Source organism: Moschus berezovskii, chromosome 12 (genome assembly GCF_049115385.1).
Source record: "Moschus berezovskii isolate FMDL1 chromosome 12, NW_MosBer_1.0, whole genome shotgun sequence".
NCBI lineage: Eukaryota > Metazoa > Chordata > Mammalia > Artiodactyla > Moschidae > Moschus > Moschus berezovskii.
The window spans coordinates 93,396,345-93,414,071 of record NC_142471.1 but is presented as its reverse complement, the minus strand read 5'-3'; the positions used below and the strand labels follow the sequence as shown (position 1 = coordinate 93,414,071).

Sequence of the window (17,727 nt, the reverse complement as noted above, 5' to 3'; positions counted from 1 at the left end):
AGGTCTGAACAGAACAAAAAGCCAGAGCCTCCCTGTGAGTAAGAGGGAATTCTTCTTGCCTGACTGCCTTCCAACCGGGGCACCACTCCTTCTGCTTCTAGAGCAGCCTGCCAGTCTCTGGACTGAAAATAGGACACTGGCTCTGCAGATTTCGGACTTACCAGCCTCCACAATCGAGTGAGCCAGTTCCTTGTAATAAGTATAGGTAGAGACATAAGTATATATCTTGTGGACTCCATTTTTTTGGAGAACCCTGACCCGTATACCAAGTGATGCCCTATCACAGAAGTCCTGGAGTGTTACGTCTGGGAGTCTCAGGGGAAGGATGGAGTGGGGTTGGAGCATCCAGATGGGACTGACAACAGCCCCAGGAGCAGGGGGAGGGGGTCCAGCCCCCGCTGGTTAGAGGCTCCTGCTGACCCCGCCAGGGGCAGGAGCCAGCAGACACAGACAGGCCTACAAGTCTACCCGGGAGGTGTGGGGTGCCTAGGACGTCCCCATCAGCTCCTCGGGGGCTCAGAACTCACCCAGCAGGTGAGTGTCAGGCACAGTGTCAGTCCCTCTGTGTCAGGCACACGTCCAAGAAGGAGATGCTAAAAGATGCTGGACAGCCAACTCTCTGGGCGGTGAGAATCTGGCCAGGGAACAGGCTGCCTCCAACATACTCTTCTGCTACAAACAGCCAACACTGAGGAGTCCTCTGTACCCCAGCACGGTTGTCTCTTAATCCGCTCAGCACTGGCTGAAGTGGGTACTGTTCTCACATCTTGCAAATGGGACACTGAGGTACAAGGCGGTGCAGCAACTTGCCCGAGGCCGAGGCCGCTCAGCCGCTCAGGAGCAGAGCTGGTGTGAACACAGGCGGGAGACTCAGTGGTGTTTGTTCTCGCTTCTCCTCTTCTCTCCTTCCCTCCTCTTCTTTTAACTTTGCGTGGCATTTACTTTGTTTTATGGAGGTGAAATTTACCAGCTATAAAACACCCATTCTGAGCACACGATTCAATGTGTTTTAGTAAATTCACAGTCGTGCAGCCATCACCACCATCCAGCTTTAGAACTTCACCAACCCACTGAGATCCCTCCTGCCCATCTGTGGTCAATCCCAGGCCACCCCCCCCAGCCCCAGTCAACCACTCATACACGGCTCCCCGCAGTGATCAGCCTGTGCCAGGCATTTCGCTCACGTGGAACCATATGATGCGTGCTCTTCCCTTCCCTGTCTGGGCACCTAGTAGCATGCTTCTGTTGTCACATGTATCCAATTCTTTTTCCTTTCCTCCTCTCTAACTTCCAGCGTATGAAATCAGAGACAGACTAGAGTGAGAAAGACCCGTGGATCTGCCTCCAGACTTCCTTGGATCAACCCTGTGGGTCCACAGCCCTGCCCACCTCCTGCCCGGCCACTCACTCTTTTCCAGGTCACGCCTAGACACCCCATCCCTTTCCTCTGCATACTCTAGTATGCATCTCTAAAATGAACAGATGCTTTGTTGTTCAATCGCAAAGTCGTATTTGACTCTTGGTGACTCTATGAACTGCAGCACGCCAGGCCTCCCTGCCCATCGCCAACTCCCAGAGTTTATTCAAACTCATGTCCATCAAGTTGGTGACGCCATCCAACCATCTCACCCTCTGTCACCCCCTTCTCCTCCTGCCTTCTGTCTTTCCCAGCATCAAGGTCTTTTCCAATGAGTCAGCTGTTTGCATCAGGTGGCCAAAGGATTGGAGCTTCAACATCAGTCCTTCCAATGAATCTTCAGGGTTAATTTCCTTTAGGATTGACTGGTTTGATCTCCTTGCTGTCCAAGGGACTCTCAAGAGTCTTCTCCAACACCACAGTTTGAAAGCATCAATTTTTCGACACTCAGCCTTCTTTACGGTCCAGCTCTCACATCAGTACATGACTACTGGAAAATCCATAGCTTTGACTAGCCAGACCTTTGTCTCTTATTTTTTTTTTAAAATAAACCCAGCTACTGTACCAATATCTCATCATCCAAAATATTAATTTCTTAGTGAATGTCATCAAACATCATGCCAGCATTTAAATACCTGCTTTATGACCAACCTAGATAGTATATTAAAAAGCAGAGACATTACTTTGCCAACAAAGGTCCGTCTAGTCAAGGCTATGGCTTTTCCAGTGGTCATGTATGGATGTGAGAGTTGGACTGTGAAGAAAGCTGATCGCCGAAGAATTGATGCTTTTGAACTGTGGTGCTGGAGAAGACTCTTGAGAGCCCCTTGGACTGCAAGGAGATCCAACCAGTCCATTCTAAAGGAGATCAATCCTGGGTGTTCATTGGAAGGACTGATGCTAAAGCTGAAACTCCAATACTTTGGCCACCCCATGCGACGAGTTGCTTCACTGGAAAAGACCCTGATGTTGGGAAGGATTGGGGGCGGGAGGAGAAGGGGACGACAGAGAATGAGATGGCTGGATGGCATCACCGACTTGATGGACATGAGTTTGAGTGAACTCCGGGAGTTGGTGATGGACAGGGAGGCCTGGCGTGCTGTGATTCATGGGGTCGCAAAGAGTCGGACATGACTGAGCGACTGAACTGAACTGAACTGATGGACTCATCAATGTTTGTTCAGGATTGGTCTGAATTGGGTCCTGCACAGTGGAGTGTTTCTCTTGCTCCCACCGGAGCTGATCTGACTCTCAGCCCAGGGTTATGTCTGCTGCCTTCTGAGTGCCCAGCTTTGCTCTGGTCAAATCCTGGGTACCTGTTCCTAGCCAGCTTGATTTACAGATTCGCAACATCAGAAGCAGGCTGAGGAAGCCACTTACCTGCCCATCAGCTTGCGAGCTCATCAGGAGGAGGGGCAGGGGGCCGTGGGGGCGGGAGGGCAGCGGGGAAGAGGTGGCGGGGTCTTACCTGCGGTCGTGGAGGTCCAGTTGCTCTGAGCAGTGGTGGTGGTGGTCTCGTTGCCCTTCAGAGCCTTGGCGAGGGGCAGGCTAACACCCGCCAGCAGGAACGGACAGAAGGGCTCCATAGCGACCCTGGAAGAGGCAGGAGGGGCTCAGAGGACTCACCACTGCCCACCTGGGGCTGGCCAGCATCCACGAGGCAGGAAACTCAAGGAAGACACAGAGGGATCCAGGAAAAAAAACAACAGGGTGGGCTGGGGATCAGAGTGGCGCTGGGGGTGCTTTGGGAGAGGTCTGTCTAGCAGGAGAGGTCTGTGTACCAGCATGATTTCCACCTGCACTTGGGAATTAATTTCAACTTAGAACAAGCCTGGTTAGGAACTCCACAGCTACCCTTAGGTTATAGACACTCATGCTGTTCAGGTTAATTTCCTTTATTGTCTGTTTTAAGAGGGAGAGGAGGCAAACAAGAACTCGGACGTGCCTGGGGAGAACAGACTCTGAGAACAACACGCGGTCCGGGATTCTGTGTGGCAGCTTCACAGCCCTTCAAAGAGGCGGCTCACCCTGGCTTCTGGATTGCCACTGACAGTGACTTGCTGAACATGTAGGAGCAGTTCGCTGCCTGCCAAAACACAGCGGAGCGTTCCTGTGCTGCCTCACGGCAGCATCACTGCTCTCAGGAAGGATCGCGGGCTCAGGGAGGTGTGGGTTGACCAGCCTGTGGTCACAGGACCGGGGGATCGGGAGTGGGGCTCCGGCCACCTCACAGGGTCCACCTCTGCTGTCCCCCGTGGTCACAACCACAGCCACAGCCTGGCCCTCATTCCCAGGTGCTGGCCTGGACTGCCTCGGGTGGAGCTATAGGAATAGGTTCCCGAATACTTCCAGCCCCCAGTCATCCACCGGTCCCAACTCCAGAGCCTCACTGTCATAAAGCCCAGCTCTGCCCCCTCACTGGTGAGGTGTGAGCGGTGGCCCGGGGATGAGGTTCTGGCATCCTGTCGCTGTTCCTCTCAGCCGAGCACTTGGCCTGTGGTATTCATGCATCATCTCATCTAAGCTTCTCGACTCCAGGCTGACAGCCGTGCGTCTGGCTCTGCTCAGGTCTGAGCTCTCAGGGGAAGCAGAGGGAAGCCCCTGCCTGGGGCAGGGGGCGGCCAGCTCATCTGGCAGAGCCACTTGGGTACCTTGGGGCAGAGAAAAGTATCTATGGGGTGGATGGATGGATGCACTGGGCAAGCCTGGACCATGATGTGGCTCAAGAGAGAAAAAGGCTCTTTCGCCCACAAGACCTGCAGGATGTCGCCGGTGACCCCCACTTGGCACTCTGGTTTGCAAAGACACCACAGGCCCTTGGGAATCCTGACGTGACCTCTGAGTGGTGAAGAAAGCCCTCCTAAACCCTGCCTGCTCCCTGCAGGTGAAGGCAGGCAGTGGCACCTGCTGAGCGGGATCTGATGCTGTCAGGGCAGGCATATCCTCTTTCCTGGACACCCCCCTCAGTTTCATCCATAAATCCACCCACGTCAGCCCGGGCGCCCAGCCCAGAGGCAGCACTTTCCAGCAAGAAGCCTCTCTCAGAAATATGAATGGACCAAAGCCAAGAAACACGGGTTCTTCATAATTAGAGGAAGCTTCTGAGCAGGTGCACAAAAGCACCAATCATCTCCCAGCAATCACCACTGTTAGAACAAGACCATCCTGAGCACATCTACGACAATTATCCCCAAGCAACTACCATCGTCCCAATCAACACTTCCAGTCCCTTCCTCTCTTTTTTTTTCAAACTATATTTCAGATTCAGAAAGCGAGCCATCCGCACAAAACAGCTCTCATTCTGTGAGTGCCTACTATGTGCTAGACACTTTCCATGGGCACCAGCCCCACAATCATCCCTCCAGGACTGAGAAACTGAGGCTCCATGGGGAAACCGGCCCAAATTCTGTTCAGAGGAAATGCAAGAGCCCTGAATGGAACCCAGAACCATTGGAGACAAAAGCACTCAACCCCTGACAGGCAGCTCTGCATACAGTGCACTAAACTGTCATGATACTCTTAATATATGGATAAGGAAGATGTGGTACAGATATACAATGGGATGGTACACATTCCTTTTACAATGAAACAAGGCCATTTACAGCAACATGAATGGACCTCGAGATTATTATACTAAGCGAAGTAAGTCAGAAAGAGACAAATATCACATATCACTTATGTGAAATCTAAAGAAATGATACAAATGAACTTATTTACAAAACAGAAATAGACTCACAGACCTAGAAAACAAACCTATGGCTCCCAAAGGGGAACAGGGGGGAAAGAGAAATAATGAGATGTTTGGGATTAACATATACACACTATTATACATAAAATAAGTGAACAACTGGGCCCTACTATAGAGCACAGGGAACCATATTCAATATCTAGTCATAAACTACAATGGAAAAGAATCTGAAAAAGAAGACCCTGATGCCGGGAAAGATTGAAGGTGGGAGGAGAAGGGGACAACAGAGGACGAGATGGCTGGATGGCATCACCGACTCAATGGACATGAGTTTGAGTGAGCTCCAGGAGTTGGTGATGGACAGAGAGGCCTGGTGTGCTGCAGTCCGTGGGGTCGCAAAGAGTCAGACATGACTGAGCGACTGAACTGAACTCAACTGAATCTTATATACACCTAAGAATATATATAAAACTGAGTCACTTTGATATTCACTTGAAACTCACAGTATTTTAAATTAATGATACTTCAATAAAGAAATGAAACAAAAAAGAGATGAGATCACTAAAAAATATTTGAGTAATCTGTAGAGTAATTAATTAGAAAGTATTAACTGGCTTAATACAACACAGAGAGGCAGAACTCCTAGATGGAACATTTTTCTCACCAATAGGTTAATTTAAAAACCCTCTCTTCGAAATGGTTAACAGTCTAAGGGGAGGCCAGACAAGACCATCCCATTAGGTATCAGACACCATGAGGTCTGCAGGTGTCTCCGGGAGCAGCAGGTGATTTGCCCAATATGACCAGCAGAGGGCACTAAACACTCAGCTCAGTTCAGTTCAGTTCAGTTGCTCAGCGTGTCTAACTGAGACCCCGAGGACTGCAGCACACCAGGCCTCCCTGTCCATCACTAACTCCCAGAGTTTACTCAGACTCATGTCCATCACATCAGTGATGCCATCCAACCATCTCATTCTCTGTCGTCCCCTTCTCCTCCCACCTTCAATCTTTCCCAGCAGCAGGGTCTTTTCCAGTGAGTCAGCTCTTCACATCAGGTAGCCAAAGGATTGGAGTTTCAGCTTCAGCATCAGTCCTTCCAGAGTTCAAATCGACCCCACCACTTAGACTCCGGGAACCGTAGCACTTAAACACTGTGTGGCCAATGACACCTTGCCAGTCCCCGGCCGTTCACTTCAAACGGTTTACACGAGCTACCCGATCAACACGAACCAGAGAAAAAAATAATACTTCAAACAGTAATTAAGCCCACACTGAATGTTAATGATTTGCATTTAATCCGTACTTGTGTGCCCACCAAATGTTAAATACTGCAGGGCGTGACGCACACTGCTCTATGCAACTAGATCATCGAAGTGGTTTACTTCCAACAAAGCAGACTGTTTTCACACCCATCAAAAGTCAGCCAGCTATACCCTGGATTAAAATTGCCCCTTTTAACTCCATCTGATGCCTTTGTAATACTATTCTGTGGGAAATGACTCTGGGGCAGGTAGATGCTGGTCCTGGAAACAGGGAGATGAATACGGTCCTGCCCCTGCCTTAGAGCCACTCCAGAGAGCTGGAAGGGCCAGCGGGAAACAGGGCCCCCCTCCAATACCCCACCCCCAGCTCCGGATGTGTGGCCACAGCCCCAAGGAAGGGAGCTGAGGGCTGTGCTGCACCTGGGAGGTCAGCAGAGGCTGAGTGCAGAGGGGTTCGACTAGGACCCAGCGGGGAGGGACAGAGGCTTGAGGGAGGCGGAGGCTGACACACTGTCCAGAGAGGGGACGGGCTGCTCTGCTGGAGCTTCAGCACTTGGAGGAAGCAGAGAGGAGCAAAGGGAGAAAGACGGGGCTGTGCTGGGAAGGCCCTCGAGTGCCTGCGGTCAGAGTCTCGTTTTCCAGCAACAACCTGCATCATTAGGGCTCCCTGGTGGTCCCGCGATTAGGACTCAGCACTTTCACTGTCGGGGCCTAGGCTGAAGCCCTGGTTGGGGAACTAAGACCTCAGAAGCCATGTGGTGCAGCCAAAACAGAACAACCCCCCTCCCCAAACCTATATTAATAGAACCACCGGGGGCACTGAACAAAGATGCCAGCTCCTGGGGCCTAAGTCAGATTCCAGATGTTTGAAATCCAAGTATATGCGGAGTGATGGGTCTCACACAGACCGAAGCTGAGAAACTTGACTCTGAGCAAGGAGCTGCCAGGAAGGTTCCCAGAGTGACTGAGCCACCTAAGATGGGGTTGGGGGGCTGTGGGGTGTGGGGGGTAAGCCTCGGCTGCCCCAGGGTGGTCCTGGGATCTTGTTAGGAATGCACAACCTCTCACCCCCTTCGGAAGATCCCTAGGTGGTTTCCACGCCAGGTGGCGCAGGTGGTAAAGAACCCTCCTGCCAATGCAGGAGACCCAAGAGACTAGGGTTCCATCCCTGGGTCGGGAAGATCCCCTGGAGAAGGAGATGGCAACCCACTCCAGTGTTCTTGCCTGGAGAATCTCCATGGACAGAGGGGCCTGGAGGGTTACAGTCCATGGGGTCACAAGAGCCGGACACGACTGAAGTGACTTAGCACGGCACGTACATTATGACTAGAGAAGTGCTGGTCTAGGCAATAGACTGAGTAGGTCTGGACCAAACCGGGACGTTGGAAGTGAAGGGAGGTGAGATGTGAGGTGGAATCCAGGTGGGTGGCAATCAGGCGATGTGTGAGGGGTGGGCGTCAGAGGGACCAGGAGGTGGATGGGAGTGGACTTCACTCATTCGCTGAGACAGGGAGAGGGGGCCCTAGGCTGAGGATAAAGGTCATTTAGCTTGGAGCATCAAACAGGGACACGGGCTACCAATTCCTGAGCTCCCGTGACGTGTGATGGGCTAGCCGAGGTTCTGAGATAAAGCACCCCACAGACACTCACCGAAATCCCACAGAGAGTGTCCTGCTTTCCTGTGGGGAGTGACAAGTTGGTTTTCGAGGGGCTGTGGGCCATTCTAGTGGAGACGGCCAACAGGAGCAGGATCTGGGGCTTGGCTGGAAGGGAAGGGGGCTTGAGTTCTTTCTGGGGGTTATGGGAGAGGGACAGAGGTGAGGTTGGGGTGCTTGGCTTAGAAATGGGGAGGGGAGCTGGGGGGAGACCAGGGCCTTTAGGGCTGGAGTCCTTGATGAGCTGGTGTCTTTGAGGAGGGGCTGCCTGGCTGACCCCTCTTGCCCAGCAGGGCCTGGAAATAAGTGTCCTTCCCAGCTGGCCCTGAGTGTCCTGACGGACTGAATCAGACTGCCCCCTGCAGTCCCAAGAGGGTAGTGCTTTCTTTCTTCTGCTCCAGCCCCTCACACATGGTTAAAACACCAGGTTCTATTGTTCTCAAGTATAAAAACAGACAGGGTTTCTTCAGAAAGGAGCAGATGAGGATTTAGGAGCTATCATGATGGGGATTTAAAGCCACTGCACTCAGAGCCCTCAGGACACACGTCCTGCAATTTCTCATCTAAACCAGGACTCTTTGGAGAGTGAAGGAAGGGCTAAAACAATGACAGCTATGAGCTTTCTATGCAAATCTGGAAAACTCAGAAGTGGCCAAGGGCCTGGAAAAGGTCAGTTTTCATTCCAATCCCAAAGAAGGGCAAGACCAAAAAATGTTCAAACTACCACACAATTGCAGTCATTTCACAAGTTAGCAAAGTAATGCTCAAAATTCTCCAAGCCAGGTTTCAACAGTACGTGAACTGAGAACTTCCAGATATTCAAGCTGGATTTAGAAAAGGCAGAGAAACCAGAGATCCAATTGCCAACATCCACAGGATCATCGAAAAAGCATGAGAATTCCAAAAAACATTTACTTCTGCTTTATTGACTATGCCAAAGCCTTTGACTGTGTGGATCACAACAAACTATGGAAAATTTTTAAAGAAATGGGAATACCAGATCATCTGACCTGCCTCCTGAGAAACCTGTATGCAGGTCAGGAAGAAACAGAATAGGACATGGAACAATGGACTGGTTCCAAATTGGGAAAGGAGTACATCAAGGCTGTATACTGTCACCCTGCTTATTTAACTTCTATGCAGAGTATATCATGTGAAATGCCATAATGGAAGAAGCACAGGCTGGAATCAAGATTGCCGGGAGAAATATCAATAACCTCAGACATGCAGATGACACCACCCTTATGGCAGAAAGTGAAGAGGAACTAAAGAGCCTCTTGATGAAAGTGAAAGAGGAGAGTGAAAAGCTGGCTTAAAACTCAGCATTCAGAAAACTAAGATCATGGCATCCAGTTCCTTTACTTCATGGGAAATAGATGAGAAAACAATGGAAACAGTGACAGACTTTACTTTCTTGGCTCCAAAATCACTGCAGATGGTGACTACAACCATGAAGTTAAAAGACACTCGCTCCTTGGAAGAAAAGCTATGACCAACCTAGACAGTATATTAAAACGCAGAGACATTACTTTGCCAACAAAAGTCTATCTAGTCAAAGCTATGGTTTTCCCAGTGGTCATGTATGGATGTGGGAGTTGGACTATAAAGATAGCTGATCATCAAAGAATTGATGCTTTTGAGCTGTGGTGTTGGAGAAGACTCTTGAGAGTCCCTTGGATTGCAGGAGATCCAACCAGTCAATCCTAAAGGAAATCAATCCTGAATATTCATTGGAAGGACTGATGCTGAAGCTGAAGCTCCAATACTTTGGCCACCTGAAGTGCAGAGCTAACTCATTTGAAAAGACCCTGATGCTGGGAAAGATTGAAGGAAGGAGGAGACTCGGATGACAGAGTATGAGATGGTTGGATGGCATCACTGACCCAATGGATGTGAGTTTGAGCAGCTCCAGGAGATGGTGAAGGACAGGGAGGCCTGGCGTGCTGCAGTCCATGGGGTCATGACTGAGCAACTGAACAACAACGTGGTTTCTAAAATATTTAACATTGAAGAGCATTTTGGTGGTATTAAAATGGAAATCTATTAATAGTTATGTTCAAAACTAATTTTTTTTTTAATTTTGGAAAGTTCTAGAAAACAAAATTAACATATCTAAACACAGGTTCAGATGGTAAAGAATCTGCCTTCAGTGTAGGAGACCTGGGTTTAATCCCTGGGTTAATCAGGAAGATCCCCTGGAGAAGGGAATGGCTACCCACTCCAGTATTCTTGCCTGGAGAATCCCATGGACAGAGGAGCGGTGAGCTGAAGTCCATGGGGGCGCAAAGAGTTGGACGTGACTGAGTGACTGACACAGTCACTTTCACACTTCTCAACATTACAGCAATATTTTCGGACAAAAAAATAACCTTTTTATACTGATTATGTGACAATAAAATGAGAATATGAATGTTTACTCTCAGCACATATTCACCAGCTCTAATCATTTTCTTAGCTTTGTTTTAATATGTTTTACTTTGAATACATTTTTAACATCCTTAATGTGTACATTTCCTCATAAAATTGTAATTTTTTAAAAATTAGCATCTTGTGGGCTGTCATCATTAAGGTATTTTCTTCCTTCCTTGCTTTTGTAGGAATAGATGTTAATGCTTTCCTATTCATAACCTATGTTTTCAATAACTGCAATTCTACAAAAGTTTCAAAAGCTGAGAGCTTTTGGTTTTGCTTTGTGGTTGTGTTTTTTGGTGTTCTATTTGTTGACTACTTCTATTAAATTCTAATAAGCTACTTCTATTTTCAAATCATTTAGAACAGAATAAAACCAAGAAGGGCTTGTTTAGGGAAAAAGTTTACCATCTTTGGATACTTAGGTTGATTAACAAATCATTCTTCGAATGAAATCTGATGACGAGAAGAGAAAATGCATGTTACAAGTCGGAGTACTTAAAAAAATTCAACGTCAGCTTCAATCACTCTTGCAGCTATCAGCATTTATAAAGTCTAACATCTACAGCTTCTATTTTAACTGATGGTTTGGACACAACTATAAATTTTTGTACACTGCAATCAATTCCATGGGTGATACATTTACCACAAACAACAAGATTCATCAACATTGATATGACCCCACAAAGCAAAGAACTGTATAATAGAGGTTGAACTCTCATTGCATTTGCACCCATCACGTCAGGCGCTTATCTTTGATGGAGTGAATTTTCAAGTTGTGGCTGGATTGCATGAAATGGAAAAACCGCAGAACCACCATTGAAATTCACTGACTTTCTGTTTGAAAATGACTCTGATCTCCAGCTGGCCTCGTCTGATGGTTTGTGGAGTTTGTCTTCTATGAGAGCATCACCAGCTATCACCTCACCTTTGGTGTGTGCACGGTGAAACTTGCAGCTGAAAACGAGTGAAATTAACGAACAAGAAGAGCTGTTTGATCTAAATGAAAAGGTCAACACTTCCTGCATCTTCCATCCATCGGTCTTGGGCACAGAGTTCCTAAAACAGCCACTCACTGAATGATAATACAGAAGTGCCCTGGGACTCAGCAAAATGACAGTGACAAATGGTGGCGACCACACGGTCCTCCCAGCAACTCTCCCTAAGGAGAAGGCACCTCCGTTGACCTCCACTCAGGAGTATGGACGACAGAGAAGAAGGTAGCCAACTTCAAGAGCCGAGTGATCCCCGCTGGGTGAACCGTGGACCACGCTGCATCCACCCCCCTGGGGTGGGCCATGAAGACGCCCAAAGATGAGGCGGGGTGGACTGGACCTCGGCGGCCAGGTTCATACACACGTCTGGTTTCCCAGACCTGAGCTCACTGGCTGCCTGAGTGAGCTCTGCAGACCTGGAGCTCTCTGTTGGTTTGACTGGTCATTCACTCTCTCCTTTTTCAGTGAGAGATGTTCACCGAGTTGACTGCTCGCCAAAGTCGGGAGAGACAACGGGAGGAATCGAGCACCTCCCTGCCTCCTTCAGAGCCTGAGTTTTGGCGGGAGAAATTAAATAATGAAGTAAGTACCATGCAGAGCAGCTCTGACGTGCCTGGAGTGGTGGACACATGAGCTGGCAGCACCCCACGGGGATGCCTGCCCCCCATGCCAGGGAGGTCTGAAAGGCTGCCTGGGGAGAGGGGCGTCTTCAGTGAGGAGTCGACCGGTCCAGGCTGGGGGGTGGGACGAGGAGCAGAGGGCATCACGAGGCAAGGGGGGCTGCGTGCAGAGAACGTGGTCCCTGGGAAGCCCTGGGATCTGCTGGAATAAGGAGAACCAAGGGTCTCCCCTGTCAATGGCATGGACAGTTCCCTGAAAGACATCCGGAAAAAGCTTCCCAGCAGGACTACGGTAAAGTTCCTTCTGCTGAACAGAATAACCCCTGCCCTGGAGGCTTCCTGAGGGCGGAGTGGCTCTCACATGTGTGTCCATCTGGCAATGGGGTTATGCTCGGTGAACGAGGTGGAAGGAAATAAAACCCTTAGGCAAATCAGAGCAGCTTCCTTCTTCCCCGAGACCGAAAGCCTGGCTGTGTTGAGTGTCTCTCTTTCTCTCATCCTTTTTCTTTCTCTCCAGGCATGAAGGCCTTTGCCAGAACACTTCGCCTTTCTGATCTTCCTTCCCAATTAGTAAATTAGGAGGATCCAATGAGATGACAAATGTGATTGAGTCTTGTCAACTGTAACCATCAGCCTGAGCCGGTTGTTAAGACTGCCAGGACACCACCACTCGTGCGACTGGGAACCTTAAACTCAGCCAAGTGACTGCTGGTATTTTGCGAAGACCTGCTCCCCATCACCCCCCTCCGCCCCCGCCCCCCGGAAGCAGCCAGGACTGTGGACACAGCCCTTGGTGGGGGGAGGGAGGGGGAAGCTGCTACTGTGTCCATGGCTGAGCCCACGGCCTGCTGCCTGGACCCCCGCTCCCTCTGTGGTCCTCATGGAGAATGTCTATGCCTTGCCTGCTCTGTCTGCGTCCCTGTGGATGCTGTGCTCTCCTGGGATGGTCCTTGTCAGCGGAGATAAGCTCCCTGTTGCCCCACAAGAGAACAATTTCTCTGCACACAGCTTGGGGAACAGCTTGTTGATCCAAGCTGTGGAACAGCTTGAGATCTGGCTGTTCCCACGCTGATGCCCTGGAGCCACTGACGAATCAGACGGGGCCAGGATGCCAGCAACCCCCGAGCCCCAGATGTGTGCGCCCAGAGGGAGTGGGCAGGGAGCTTAGGCCAGCCCATAATCAGAGCCCCAGCCAGCTCCAACCCGGACACACATCCTTTCCCTTGTTCTGCTTTAATGATGGGGCACTCAGCTGTGTCAGGAGCCGGGATCCAGGAGCAGAGCCAGGCTGAGCTTCCTCCAAGCTCTTGCTCTCTGATACCTCCTCCGAGGGGCAGAGCCATGGGAAACTGCGCTGTGTCTCCTGCTCCCCAATCTTTCCAGAGGACCAGGGGTCACAGTGACCTTCAGGGGCAGCTGGAGGAAGAGAAGGTGGAAAAGCTTGGGGGTGGGCACTCAGCCTGGGCAGGCGGTGGGCTCAGGGCCTGGGGTGGCAGTGGGGGTGCCTCCCAGGGAAAGGCCTCGGGGCTCCCCAGAAACTCCTGACCCTTAGGCAGCAGAGCCATGCAGACCCCTGTTCAACTGCAGACAAAGACGGCTCCTCACTTCCTCTGACCCTGAACACCAAGGCTTAGAATGTCTGCCCACCCGTCCCTCCTTCTGGAAGGTTCTGAGGATCACAGATGAGGCAGGCTGGGGAAGCGCCATGATTTCTAGGATCCCAGTCCACCCTCCTCTGGTCTGCAGAGCTGAGGGAAGCTCCCAGGCCCCCAGCTGATGCTGGAACCACCCTGAGGCCACCTCAGGCCTGCCTGACTCTGCCTGCAGAGGGGCGGGGAGGGCAGCACTGGGTGCACCCACTCCCTCCATCTTGGGGGGCCAGGCTCCTCGCTGGCACCCGGCTGTGGTCCCAGCCAGGTCGGCCTGACCGGAGGGGCCCCTCTGGCGCAGCTGAGGGGGTCTCCATGCAGCTGATATCCAGCCCTGCAGTGCAGGCAAAGCAGAAAGAGAAAGGCCAGCCATCGCCCCCTCTCAGGTGACCCCAGAGCGTTAGGGATCCTTCAAGGCCCACCGGTGCGCAAGACGTGGTGTGCATGCGCAGATGGAGACTGCCACCACTCCCAGAGCCGCAGCCCCAGGCTCCTGGGCTGGGAGCATGGTGAAGACCCCGGGGAGCAGCCTCCTGCCTGCTGATGGGCCCCAAGGGCAGAAAGGCAGCTTCGATCCCAGAAAAACAGCCAGCTCCGCTGTTCACCTACAGCTGGGGAACCCCTCCCCTGACTGGGGATGAACCCGGGGTGCTGGCTTCCCCTCATCCCACAGGCTGCCAAGAGAGGATGCTGCTGGGGAAAGCAACAGCCACCGGAGCACAGTCAGCCAGGGAACGTCCTCAGCCTCCTGCCCGGGAAACACCCTGGGCAGTGCAGCCCCGACTTTCTGAAATCACCCCTTCGAAGACAAGTGAAGCCCTTTCTGCCAGCCAGGCACGGGGCTGCCCCCCAGCCTCCCCACCCACCCTCTGGGAAACCAGGACGACGGCGAACCTCGGGTCCTCGACTATCCAGCCTGATCCCAACCAGGCCGGTGTTCCAGAAAATCAAGAAATAACCCCAGGGCCGAGATTATTATTATTATTATTTTATGCATTGAGGAATAACAAAATGAAAAAGAAATATTTTCACAGTAAAAGAGAAACAAATGCAGAGCTTTCCCAAGCTTCAGGTGTGAAGAGACTCACATGGATGAGAGGTTTCAGTAACAATCGTAAAAACCCCTCAGGCAGGAAAATGTGCAGACTTGGCAAGTTCCTCCTGTATCCAGGGTGATCCTGCCTTTCGGAGGAAGTGTCGTTTGTTAAAGATGCAAAAGGGTGCTTTTTATCTGAGCGGGTGAAGGTTGGAACTTAATTGCTTTCGTACAGAAGCAACAGGACGCGTCTAAGTGCAAAGCCAGGGAAACACCATTAAAGGGAGACCAGCAAAGAAATCCATGGACACAAACGTGAGCAAACTCTGGGAGATCGTGGAGGACAGGGGAGCCTGGCGTGCTGCAGTCCATGGGGCTGCAAAAGTCGGACACAACTTAGAGACTGAACAACATCAAAGCCCACAAGTCAGGAGGGGCAGAGGGGACAGACGGGGTTGGGGGGACAGAGGAGGCAAGGCTGGGCCGGATGGCTGGTCTGAGTCCCCCCACCCAGAGCCACCCAGGGAGGTGGGCGCCGCCTCTGCCGTGTTCAGACAGGGACAGCGAGGTCGGGGGTGAGCTGCTGGGCCCCGCCCAGGCGGCCGGGGCAGAGAGCGCCAGGGGAACAAGGGTGCCCTGCAGCTGGAGGCCCGTCCTGGGTGCTGGAGGTTCGGGCTTCACACTGCCCACGGTGTGCACACACCCTCCACACACGCTGAGCCCAGCTGGAAATCCTGGGAGACACAGAAGTCTGGGGGTTCAGGAGGCTGATTTCTGAGCACACTCTGGGCAGGTGGAGGTGGAGGTACCAGGGCGTGGGAAGACCATGGAAGGCAGCTGGGGGGGAGTGGTGACGGGAGACTCCACCTCCAGCCCTGTGCCCACCTGCCCTCCAGCCCCTGGACATACAGGCCAGGTGCGTGCACAGACGTCTGGGGTCCCTGGGGGTGCACAGAACACCTGGGGAGGGGCCGGCCTGCCCTCAACTCTGCAGACGGAGGCGCCCTAGGACTCGGCTGGGCAGAGCAGAGCTCAGTGGACCCGCCTGGAGGGCAGACCCTGCCGTGACTGGCATGTCAGCTTTGGCCGTGTCCGTGGCAAGGAAGGCATCTCGGCTTGGGTGGGAGGCGAGGGGTTCAGGAGAGTCGTCCAGGACCCATGGGGGTGAGAAGCCAAGGCGGCTCCTCGAGGCAGCTCCCACCTCCCGAGGCCTCAGCGGCCAGCCGGGAGGACGGCTTACGACATCCGCACAAGGCCAGTTCTAACACACCAACAGCAGAGTCGTGCAGATGCTCGGTGCGTGGCCAACAGCGGGGCCAGAGCTCAAAGGGAGTCCCCTTCCCACATGAACACCAAGAGGACCGGACCGAGCCGGCCGCCCCAGCTCCTGGCAGCCGGCACTCCGCACGGGCTCAGCTCCTCCCACTGGGCACACGTTGGGTGTACACCCGGTGTGCGTGGCTCAGCTTTCCAGTGCACAGGCCTCCTCCTCCCCATTCTCTGTCTCCCGAACGGCCGTGTGAATATGCCCCACAAGGCTAAGGGCAGCTGGGCAGGTGAGAGGTTTAGAGAGGGTGCGGGGAGGCAGCACCCGGGATGCTGACATGCAAAAGGCGCATGCAGAGCTTCAGGGCTCCCCCCTTGGGGTGGCGGGGGGGTGTTCCCTGTTGCTGCTGGCTCCGGAAGGCAGTCTGCCAGCCTTTCCACCCTTGGGAGCTTTGCCGGGACACCCCAATCTCCAGCCGTCTGTAAACATGCAGCCACTTACAGCCCCCTCACGCACAGCCAGGGTTCACCATGTGCCACCTCTTCTGATTTTCTATCCATCCTTCTATGCACAGTCTGCATGGAGCAGGTATTAGGCCGACTCCTCATTTTACAAATGGGGGGACGCTCAGAGAACTCAGGGACGCACAGCGGTTAAGAGGTGCCCCTTGCAGCCCACACACTCCAAATTCTCTGCTTCTTTCTGAGGACTGGCCTCCATGACCAGTTTGGCCAGGGTGCAGGGTGGGGTGACCAGCTTGTCACAAGGAGTCCGGGAATGTCCAGCTTTCAATCCGAAAACCCCTGGGGACCTCGTGCTCAGATGTCTGCCCAGCACGGAGTCTGCTGGGTGAGGGGTTGGAGGAGGGTGTGAGGCAGCTGCGACTCCTGTTTCTGGAAGGGGGCTGCTCCACCGAGCTCAGTCGGGACTGACACACTCTCTCCCCACAGAGAGTCCTGGGCTGACGGGGTGGGGCTTCCGAAGCGCCACGCAGAGCGCGACTATTGCCGTGAATGAGACCCTCCCGCCGTGATCGAGATCTTCCCGCCATGATCAAGACCTTCCTGCTCTGATGGAGACAATCGTAGCAGAGGGGCAGCAGGCTGGCCGCAGCGCAGCTACTTACTGTTAGGTATTTTATCAGTGAAGGCACTCTGGCTAAATGCCGGGTCAGGTATGATGAGTCATTCAGGGCCGCTGGGACAGGGAGTAATATGGCCAGGCTGGGTGGTCTCCGGGTTTAAAAGCCAGACGAGGTAGGAGATAGGGTTCTGATGTTTCTCTGGAGCTCTGTGTATCTATGAGATCACAGCATCCAGGCAAGGAAGAGGAAGGATAGGAATGCACCTACAGACTGGAGACATGCTTGGGAAGCAGGAATCCATACGAAACACAGCACCCAAATATCAGTATGTCCCTAGTATTCACAGGGGTGCTTACACTAAGATTGATCTACTGTTTACCAGGAACTCAAATGTCACCCGGCTTCCTTGGCCGAGTTTTAATTTGCTATATCTGGCTGTCTATGAAATGGCACCCCACTCCAGTATTCCTGCCTGGAAACTCCCACGGATGGAGGAGCCTGGTGGGCTGCAGTCCACCGGGTTGCACAGAGTTGGGCACGACTGAGCCACTTCACTCATTCACTCACTCGTGGGCTTCCCAGGTGGCGCTAGTGGTAAAGAACCCACCCGCCAACGCAGGAGACACAAGAGACACAGGTTCGATC

At 52.4% G+C, this 17,727-nt stretch overlaps 1 protein-coding gene across 6 annotated transcripts in view; it reads right to left on the bottom strand.

Annotated features, from left to right (window-relative positions):
* PTPRE (protein tyrosine phosphatase receptor type E) overlaps positions 1-17,727 on the bottom strand; it is a 182,467-nt gene that overhangs the window by 40,287 nt on the left and 124,453 nt on the right. For all 6 annotated transcript variants that reach the window (XM_055424395.2, XM_055424397.2, XM_055424401.2 and 3 more), the window contains one exon: positions 2,886-3,010. In XM_055424395.2, coding sequence (XP_055280370.1) covers positions 2,886-3,003 — 118 coding nt within the window. In that variant the 5' untranslated portion in view covers positions 3,004-3,010. The remainder of the gene's footprint in view (positions 1-2,885; positions 3,011-17,727) is intronic.